Source organism: Solea senegalensis, linkage group LG11 (genome assembly GCF_019176455.1).
Source record: "Solea senegalensis isolate Sse05_10M linkage group LG11, IFAPA_SoseM_1, whole genome shotgun sequence".
NCBI lineage: Eukaryota > Metazoa > Chordata > Actinopteri > Pleuronectiformes > Soleidae > Solea > Solea senegalensis.
In genome coordinates, this window is record NC_058031.1 from 23,445,170 (window position 1) to 23,456,320 (window position 11,151).

An 11,151-nucleotide genomic window follows, 5' to 3' on the forward strand; every position below is an offset into this window, starting at 1 on the left:
CATGACAATCTCCACTCCAGCCGCCCCACACACACCAACATCAGTCCTGGCAGCAGATGTAAATCCTTCATTACACTACTGCTGCTGACTCTAATAAACACCCGAGTCCCATTGGCTGGCTCTTGTGCTTTCTCCCTGCATAATCCAGTCCGGGCCCACAGTGGCGTGGGGCCATCTGTTCCACCTCACAGATCCACTATCAGGCTTCTACCATTTTGAACCGTCACCGTCACATCATGCCTTTACACACATAACCACCAGCACTTATAGGGATTCTATTGGGATGAACATACAACCCAAACTGCAATGTTACACTGAGTTAATGGTTAAAGTCCACAAAGAAAATCAGTGATTTTAGGTTGCTGGAATTTGGGAGCTGCTATTTGCGTTTGAGTTGGTTTAATCCGAACAGTATGAAAAATGTATTATGAAAAAATCAGAAAATAACACAACTTTATGATTGGTTGATAAACAACCTATGTGTGCTTATGTGTTCTGAGTGAGCGGTTTACAAAACGATTCAAACTTTGGTTATCAGACAGAAATGACTGTAAGAGTGAGATGAAGTGGTGGATATACAGTATTCATATGTTATTGTAGACTTCCATGTGCTAGAGCAACTCATTCAAAACACCACAACCTGAATTATCACTTTAAAAGAATTGTAAATTTAAAAAAAATAATAAATAACAAATACTGTAAACCAAAACCTGGACAAAGAAGACTGCATCGAGAGAGACACAGCTGCAGATAGAGAGAAAGGTTAACAGATAATCATCAGTTTTATCAGACAAAAAAAAAGGATTATGCATTTCACATTTCAGCAAAATCTCTTTATTACATGTGTATTGCAATCCACTGTCAGCTATGCCTTTTACTTCACCTAATGAAATATCACCACACATGAAGCCCTTTCATTTTAGAGATTACAAAATCCAGTTGGCACTCAGGTAACAACATCATCAGGTAGGGAGGATCTGGGGCTTTACGGAGAGGACCTTAGCTCTTCAGGATGTTTACATGAGGTTCATGTTCAGGTAAGGCAGTTTAAGTTCATTATGACACAAACTGGTAATCAGTCCTCTGTAATGTCTTCATTCGGCAAATTTACACAAGGTATTTTGAAAGGAAATGTATAGAATTAATAAAATGCCGCATGTTCATCAGATTAAAATCCAATGTACATTCAGAAAACCACCACAAGTTCAAACAATGCCAAACTGACAATGAATACCATACAAATGTGCTGTGGAAAAAATACAAAAGGGCTTTGTTAGGAATTCCTCGGCTTCAAATTGACGCTGCCACGTTCCTGTTCTACATCCTGTTCCACTGGATTCAAATCTGGTCGCTGAAGTGCACTCACTGACGTAAAAAAACTGACTTGAGGATGTATGGACATGGAACAAGGTTAGCAACATTGCTAAGATTGATTTGTCGATTGGTACAGAGAACCAAAATTGAAATTCATACATTCAAAGATGGACAAACGACGGCTCACATTTCCCAAAACAGTCATAATTCCTTGTTTGTGATCACAGATTTGACAATTTACAAGCTTTCTTGGTTCAGCATGTTTCCAACTAGCTAACTCAGTTCGAAGAGGGCCCCCAATGTCCCTTTGAGAGCCTAGAAACAGCTCTGTCCCCACTACTAATCCCTCCCTCCTCTCACACTTTACCTGAAATTGGAACAGAAAGCTCAGTGCAAAAACGTGTACGTTTTTCCCCGTCATTGGTTCCCGTCCTCCTCGTCTCCATTGCTGCCTTTGCTGAGTCGCTGGAAACAGTGGACTGTGGAAGCGAGGAAGAAACTGGCTACGATGGCTGCCACTGACACGCATATGCCAGAGAAAATGACAATGAGGTAGTCCATGAGGGTGAGGTTACCATGGCACTGCCTGAAACTGTCCTCAGAGAGCAAGCTGAGGGGAATGCGACGTCCAAGCAGAGGCAGAGCGCACTCGATCCCCTCCATACCTGGGAAGCGTGAAAACAATGAATTATTATTATCAAAGTTACGCCTTGTAAATTGGAGCTCAGATCAAATAAAACAATGCAGGTTGGGGGACCAGTAACGATGTCTATTGTTGACCTGTGAGTGTCTGGTGCAGAATTGATCCTATAAACAGTGTAATTCTCCATCCGATCAGCAGCCACTCTTTTGGCTCTGTATCAGAGGAAAACTGCTAAAGCTCATGGTATACTTCGCGCACATGCCGTCACACTGCTTATCTCATACCCTGGTGTTATCGCGTGTAAGGGTCCTGTAGTAGCCCACATCACCATCGGGTGGTGGTACAAGTCTGGAAGCGGCAAATGCGACGCTTTCCTACCAAAGTAGAAGAGAACAATGCTACAGCTCCCGAAAGGCCCGTCGGGCAGGGGAATTGGGTGTCAGCCGGTACGAGGGTCGCCAGGTCGATGCTCAGATGTCTTTTCTGCTCGGTGACCGGGACTTACGTATACTCCACCTACCAGTGGGGCGGAGGTTCGTTTCGTGCATGTGCTGTCCACGCACCCAACGCACTCTTTGCATGCGGTTCCAAAACCACACTGTGTGCAGAACTATACCAGGGCCTTCAACCTAACTATCCCATCACCATTCACACACTCTGGGCATGTTACGAACTGGTTAACAGGATGCAGATTTCACTGCTTATTTACAATCATTACAATGCACCGGTCAGAGCAGGGATTTCCTGTTATGTGACAGATACCAAGGTTACATCATTGCCTGCACCTTTAATCCTTGCTATTATACGTATTATTGCAGTGACTGAGTCATTTCCCTGTGCAATAAACCATCAATAACATTCATTATACCATTTCACTTTCACAAGGTGAGCACACATTGAAAATAAAGGAGGAAGAGTTGAAGTTAAATGTATATATTAAAAAAACACAACTACTCTTTCATGTACATTTCCTTATAAGGATAATGAATAATCTGCTCCTCTCACTAAATTTGAGAAAGAATGATTCACACTAATTTTGCAGCTTTTTATCATTATTATTATTCTCTATGCAGATGATACGCTCTGTTTCACAGTGTCGTCCTAGAATCAATACTTTGAGAATACTTGGTACTTTGGACTTTGAGAAGCCATTGATGCTTTGTCTTCATAAGCCTATATAGCCTCATGTAACCAGGATATCATTATGATCCCCCCTTATTTCCACATGTATGCCAATACACTATCAGGTTAGTATGCACATGTCTTCAGACATGTAAATAAGTAATGTTTGAACCAAAAAACGCGTTTTTTTAGGCGACAAGGTTGCACACTGAGTATACAGAGAGAGAGGCACCTCCAGTTTATCCTGACTCCTCTGCAGGACTGCTGTGCCCAAGAGTCACTCTTCATCACTGTCAAATGTGTCCACGTGCAGTTGTGTGTTTGAGTCACTGTACGACCAGAAGGGGTTTTCCACACAAAAGGAGACTTGGTGACCTCGTTGCTCGGTGATATTGCAGTCACGTGATGTCAGACTCATGCTCACACAGACATGTAGGAGACAGACAGATACACACACACACACATACATTTCCATGTTTATTAAAACAAACACATGTAACGGTGTGTACATGCAGAAATGTGTGTGTATATTATGTGCAAATGTTTTTTATTCCGGCGCACACACTTAATGCATACATGCCTTTTCTGCACATGATACAAACACACAGGGTTACACATACACATCGGCAGGAAGATAACATGGCAACACAGAGACAGACACAATTACGATATGATCTACATTTACATACTGTACACAGGTGCATTAGACAAATTCACACAGGCGTCAACATGGAGGAATAATGTGAATAAACGACATAGTGAACAAACACACTTTCATTCTCAAATTCACTTAAATTCACGTATCTGACCAAATTAAAAACCTCCAAAATGTATGTTCAAAGCAAGAAAGAATTCAAATTAATTAATTTTTTTAATTGACTACATTTCTTTTAAGGGAATTGTTGGACGTGGTGGAGGCATGTAGACTGCCCACTGTCAACATACCATAAAAATACTTAATATGGCCATAATGTTAGCATTCTTTGCACATTTGAACCAAGCATATTTACTGATGTCATTATTTTTGCACCTATGTGAGCCAATCCCAGCTGACATAGGGGTATACACTAGGACAGGTCATATTCACACCTGTCCAATTAACCTAATCGCCAAAGAGTGTGGGAGGAGCTAATAATACCTGTAAATAACCCATGTGCATAGGGGGGGAACATGCAAACTCCACATAGAAGAGCCCTCAGTCGAAATGGGATTCGAAACCGGTGCTTAACCGTCATGTGAGTTATTGTACCTATGCCCAATTTACACTTACACCGACTATTTTTCAAAAAGAATAAAATTAGAATAAGCAGATCACTTTACAATAAGTTTCCAAAGGACATTCAAGATGTTTAAAAACAGGTGTGTCCAATATTATTATACATGCATGCATTAACTTGCAGGTCTAAGCTGGTACGAATAATAATAATTTGTGGTACTACAGAGGTAAGCATGGCTTTTAAATCAGTGTTTACATTAACCTCACGTGCCTTAAATCCATGCAAACGCCATAACACTGAAATCAGTGTGGCGTATCAGTCATGTCTGTCGAAGTGTCAAAACCATGGCTTTGCCTCAAACTCATGATCATAGAAAATGTCACAGGTAAACAAGCTGCAACTTGTTCAACAAAGTAGTGTTGACGTCATCCGAGTACAGAACCCTGCATCACATCACTGTTACCAACGAGAAGAGTTGTTTTCATACTTACTTTTTTAAACAATTCATTGCATTAACTCTGTTTTAAAATCAACTGATCAATTATCACTTATGGTAAATAAATCTGCTAAAAGCACTGTATGTTACCTGAAGGCAGCTTGTGGCTGTTTTCTGTCAGCCACACAAAAAGCTTGGCAAAGTGGCAGTTGCAGAGCCAGGGGTTCCCCTCGAGTCGAAGCATCTGAAGGGAAGACAGGGGTTCGAGGACTCTGACATCCAGCTCTGTGAAGCCATTTCTCTCCAGATCCAGCTCCCTCAAGGAAGTCAAGCCCATAAAAGCATCCTTACCCACCACAGTTAGATAGGGGTTGTTCCCCATTCGCAATTTGATCAAACTTCTGGATTCCCCAAATGTTCCTGAAGGAATATCTGTCAGGTTATTGTTCCCTAGGTCCAGGAAGACTAATCTGGAGGATGTACTCAGGGTTCCTGGGTCCATTTTGGTGAGGGAGTTATTTCTCAGATCCAGATAGACGAGATCACTGTAGAGGACCAGGAAGTCTGATGGGATCCAAGGAATCCAGTTGTTGGAGAGCAGCAGACGACGAACATTCAGAGGAATGGAGTCGGGGACTCTTGTGAGACCTTTGCCAGTGCAGTCCACGGTGTGGTGGTCTGGACACGAGCAGTGGGACGGACAGTTGTGGCCTCGTGCGAGCAAAGTGGAGGAGATCAAAGCGAGGAGAGGCTGCAGCCAGTTAATGCATGGTGACATTGTTGAGGGGGTGACAGCATTAATTGGGACAGAGGGGAGGGTGAGCGGGTTCTGTCAGGTGGTAGGAGGGGAGGTCAGGGAGATGCACCGATAAGCTCACAGGAGGGGAAAGGAAAGGAACGGTCAAACCATGTGGGTTCAGCGTGGCATTGGCATCCTTTCATGATCCCTGCATGCGAACGAAGAAGAGCCTTTAAAGCCAATGAACAGCGATAGAGTTGTGTTGTTTTCCAGGGGATCACGTAGCGAGCAGTCTGGATCAAATAGCATCCTGCTGGCTTTGAGGGGAAGAGAGGGGAGGAGCAAAGGAGAGTATGCAAGAGAGTGACGAGGAGGGAAGAGAGGGGGGAGGATGTGAAAGGGAAGAGGATTAACACACACAGATGTAAATACAGCCAACGATCCAGAGGTACGGCATAAGACGTTTGTGTGTGTATATGTCGGATTGTCTGTGCAGATTAACGGCGACATCCCTCCATGCTTCGCTAGTCAGCTACCGAGGTGAAGCAACTATCCCGGCTGTCAACAGTGTGGTCAGAAGAAGTGAAATCCATCATGTGACGATGTTACCAGTGGACTATCAGCTGTCCTGGTCTAAGTTCACAGTCATCCACCAACACGTTTTAAGGGTTTAGCAGCAAACAGACAGTGAGAGCTAATGTATATAATCTATGTGAACGTTTAACAAATAATGCGAAAAGAAAAAAGCCACAGGGCAGCCAAAATGAGAATAAATTCAGTGTAACTCTACTGTCCCCTGAGAGTTTCTCCCTAAACCAAAATATATATATATGACACAGATACATAGAAATTCCTGTTAAATACATTCTGTGAAATAATCAATAGGTGCCTCTCTTATTTTGAAGTATTTTTATTGATCTATGTTTTGAGAATCACTTACACTTTCATTTTACCATTTGTTACACTTTAAAAAAAGTTTGTACCACATTATTTAAAAAAATGAATGCAATTATCTCGGCTGCATTTTGTTCACTTCCTGCGACAGCTGACCTTTGACCACTGCACGGTCCAAAAAGAGTGCAAGAAGCCATTAAATGCCTCCACACACTTGGCGAGTGATGGGACTTTAGATTTAAGACCCAAAGCCTGATTAAAACACCTAAATTCAATACTTTCCAAATGTGGCCAAATACTTTTGTCCATCCATACAATGTGTGTGTATGTGTGTATATGTATATATGTGTGTGTGTTATTGTGGCATATGCATATATATATATATATATATATATATATATATATATATATATATACATATATATATATACATATATATGTATATTTATATATACATATATATATATACTGTATGTATATGTACATATACTGTATATGCCACATATAAAATGGCATTTGGTGCCCTCTACACACACATCACAACCAACAAATCGAAGACGCATGTTAAAACTCTGTTTCGTTGTCTTTCTTTATTACTCATTTTCTCGCACTGTTATTCATTTTTTCTTTTTGTGTCCTTTTTTTTTTTACAAAATAAACCAGTCACAGTATAACAAATAATTAAAATTCACAGGCATACCATCAAATATACATCTATACACAAGAACATAAAATATAAAAACAAAAATTTGGAGTGAGATCACAGTGGTGAGGGCTGAGAAGACAGGTGTGTTTGGCTGTGGGTGAACCCCCCCCCCACCCCCCCCGTGTCCCATGTGTCAGCAGACATCTTGTTAAAAACTACCCTCTACACAGAGGTGGATTCTTTTCAACACAAAAAGGAAGATAGTGTGGTAAAGGGAGGAGGTACTGCATGAAGCTGAAGTATTGGATTCAAAAGTTTGACCTGGATTTCCAGGAAATTGGTCAAGTCATTTTGCCAGTTCAACATAGACTTAACTATTTATGCAAGTGTTGGCCCAACATTTACTGAATCCAGCTCTGTAAGGCTCATGTCAGTCTTTCTTCATCATCACCACATTTTCCATTGTGATGTCTGGGAAGGAAATACGATTTTTCTAAATCGAAATGTAGCGTCAGAACCAGAACGTTCCAGCTGTTTGCAAGCACTAGGAAGCTGCCAGTGATGTTAAAACATGACACACACTGAACAATTACAAAGAAATCAACTCCATTTTAACTATACATTGAGAGTCTAACGCAGAAAGCTCATTACAAAGAGACAACCAGTGCTTAAAGCAGTAAATCTGTAGTTTGGCTGTGAACACACGTGGTGGACGAGTCAAAAAAGAATCAAGTGGAATGATCTGTGGGTGAATCTGTCTTTAAGTATTTAGTATGTAGGTATTTTTGTCATTTTTAAGTTTACATGGCTCTCCAGAGCTTTTCCAGTGGTTCAAAGTGAACTTTTATTTTTATTTGTACAAATATACACTTGTTTGTAATCGTAATTACATCATTTTTTCTTCTGTTAGTGCAAGTCAGTTGATCCAATATTTTTATTGTAGACATTCATTACTGGCCACTGATGGCCCTTTTTTTTCCGGGGAAACCTCATTCTCCACATTATGATTTAAGGTGACGGGTGTTTCCAACTATTTTGTAAACTAACGATTTGTCAAAATGGAAGGTAACAAATATAATCCTGACCCTAAAGTTACTACTACTACTGTGGAACAGAGTTTGAATAAAGGAAGAGCAAACGTAGTGGAACCAAGCTTTCCTCTGATGAGTTTCTGTGTTGTTTCCCTGAATAAAACAAACTTAATAATGCTAGTTTCAACACATATTCATTGTCATACTGTCTTCGTGTGCAGTATGTGTCATAACGTTGACATGTGCATACCATGCATACTGTATGTACAGTACAGAATAGTCTCTTTGTTTATGAAACACATACATACATGTGATCAAACTGTGCAGACTGGTACTGGAAACATCTTTGTGAAAGGGTAAAAGCAGAGAAGCACGTTTTCTTTTCAGACTGAAGTCTTTAAAACCTGCAAAACAAGTCGTGTGATTCCGGGAATGTTCACAGATCATGAGAAAAACAGTTTCTAATGTGCTTTGGAGACTAGCTGGTCTTGTAGAGTCAATAAAATGAAATCTAGTTTGGGTTTAAACATAATTACGCACCAGTTTGGATTGTACAGGAAGGTCAAACTTTGTTCATACCTTAAATCACCCATTTATCCCCCCAGGATCCTTTAAGAAAAACGTTTGAAAACCTGAATTTGTTTCCCAAACTTTCTATAGGGGCACCCATACATGCGGAGGAGAAAATCGGTTTACATCTGACTCCGCCTCCACAGGTGGCGCTGTATCTCTATATACAGCAGTGAATGACGAGATGGATGGGGGATAGGGATCGTGCTGTGGTTCTGTATGTTTTGTCTCTCTGTCAGTCCAAAAGTGGGTCCTCCGTGTAGCTTTCACTCTAGCCGATGCCATCATGTTGTTTGTTCTGCAGTTGTCTCCTTCTACTTCAGTGTCAAAGAGTGGGACGACTGGAAAGCCAAGTCCAACTAAGTGGAGTATTTGGACTATGAGTGGCATTATCCAGGTATGTTAGTCTGACTAAGACTAGCTAGATATTAGTCAGACTAACATGTTTAAATGACAACAGGTTGTTTTTTTCACTGGCTCTGCAATGATGACTGTCAAAAATAACACTATTGCTGCCTTAATTTAATCAATCAGTAGTTGACTGGTAGCCGTGTGTGTGTGTGTAGGTGCTGTAAAGCAATTTGTGTCTCTCGTGAGACCCGAGACCTCCTGATTCTGAGGATTGTGAGGTTGATTTTCCACTAACAGACGGTAGTGGGAGTGGAGACTGTGACACAATGACTCCAAAGCTGTTAAATTAGGTTAAAATCCTACATAGTTCCGTTTTAAAACATGTGTGCAGAAATCTGAAGTTTAAGGTTGTGAAGATTCTGCCAATCTGTTTTAGGGAGCCAAAAAATGATCTCAATGAAATCTCACAATCTGTGGGTCCCGACCCAGTGTTTGGGAATCACTGGAATAGAAATGTACTGATGAAAGTATAACGACTCAAACACATGAACGGTGAATGGGTGAATCTGTGCTTGGTGCTGGTACAGTAGAAGGAAGAAGTTTTAGTATGACTTAAAAAAAAAAATGACATCACATGACTCAAGGTGAGAAGTCACTTGTCTGCACTGTGAACTATAAATGATTGTATTGCTGAATTAACTGCAGATACACACTTATACAAAAGCACACTGAGAAAATATAAAAGCAATAAAATAGACCTCTGACAGTTCACCCTTTGTGTTCCCTTTAGAATCCTTGCACAGAGTGGTTGTGAACAAACTTGACATCTCACCTAAGCTGAATCATTTGGAAGCATAAAGGGATTATGCACATGGAGACATGATTAGAGCAGCTGCGGGGCACAAACCTGTGTGTCCCAAAGAAATACCCAAAATGATCAATGACGTCATTTCTTCAGATTATTGAAATGATGAAACTGCCAGTGTTTACAGCCCCCTTTGATGTTCCTCAGTTTTGAGCTGATAAAACCACAGCGGCTAACTGTAGTACAAGATTTATAACGACAACATTTAAATTCTGGAGTCATTTATTTAGTTTGTAGGATGTGTTACTGTGACAACTCAAAGTAATTTTCACACAACATAACCTAACCTAAGCCTGATGGTACTTGGTCCCTCAAAATTCTTGATTATTGTTGTGTGAATTAACTTAACGAGAATTTTGAAGGTCAATATGAAGCTCATACAAAATGTATTTCCTTAACGTGAGTTCATCCATGTATTGTGCAACGGTGTGTATTCAGCCATGGACGCCGTGCTGGTGCATTTTAATGTCTATCGTGACTAAAACTGTAATGCATGCATTTTTAAAGGATCCATATATTAGAGAGCATGACGGGGTATTAGGGCCATACACAAGAAAAAAAAGTTTAAGCTTTCGAGAATGAATAAGTCGTAGAAGACGAAATAGTTATGATTTTTTCCACTTTTTTTAGTGGCATATGCTTCCATCCATGGCTAATTCTGTCTATGCCACAATTAATTGTGATGCCATATGCCTTCAGTTTATTATAAGAATCAATATGCCATGAAGCGGCTCTCTGACAACATGGGAGAGGCCACGCTCGCAGGAGTTCCACTCCCTCTGGATTCAAAATCCAGAGTCTTAGTTTCTTACACTGTCTTTCCAAAAGCCCCGATACTGATGCCAACGTGTATTTCCTTCTTTATTAAGCCCAGACCAAAGTATAACTTCAAGATGCTCCATGTTTGTCATCTTATCACAGGATACAGCTGATCTGAGGTTTTTCCTTGACTTTTTTTTCTCAAAAGCTTAAAAAGGTGCATTCTACAGTATGGCCCGACAGCTTTGTCATAATGAAGAGACTTCCATGTCTTTCTTGATCATAAAGCTGGTGCTGTATAAGTATATGTGTATAAAAAGTGGAAAAATATCAAAACACGCGAACTTTCAGTCTCCCCACTCAACATTTTAGTTGTTTTACTTCCAATTCATTTAGTATTTTGGCCTCTTGTTTTAGCTGTTATTCTTCTGCTGGTCCGATACATGGCAGTTTTTATGGCAGTTAGTGGAATGCAAATTTGTTGGCTCACAGTTAGACGTTGATAACCAGTTCTCAGAGTCAGAGTTCTGGAAAAAGAGGATAAACTTCTTGAAGTGTATTTGG

At 40.5% G+C, this 11,151-nt stretch overlaps 1 protein-coding gene across 2 annotated transcripts; it reads right to left on the minus strand.

The window, feature by feature from the left end:
• Positions 1-818: 818 nt before the first annotated feature.
• lrrc38a (leucine rich repeat containing 38a) lies at positions 819-5,795 on the minus strand. 2 transcript variants are annotated; one of them, XM_044037395.1, is made up of 2 exons: positions 4,883-5,795; positions 819-1,979 (listed from the first exon to the last, which is right to left on the minus strand). In XM_044037395.1, exons 1-2 carry the CDS (start codon positions 5,508-5,510, stop codon positions 1,732-1,734), a joined length of 876 nt encoding a protein of 291 aa, XP_043893330.1. In that variant the 5' UTR covers positions 5,511-5,795; the 3' UTR covers positions 819-1,731. The 2 variants fall into 2 exon arrangements, 1 of the variants encoding a protein (XP_043893330.1); XR_006361256.1 differs by lacking the exon at positions 4,883-5,795 and adding an exon at positions 3,312-3,557 and having other exon boundaries at positions 1,919-1,979.
• Positions 5,796-11,151: the final 5,356 nt, after the last annotated feature.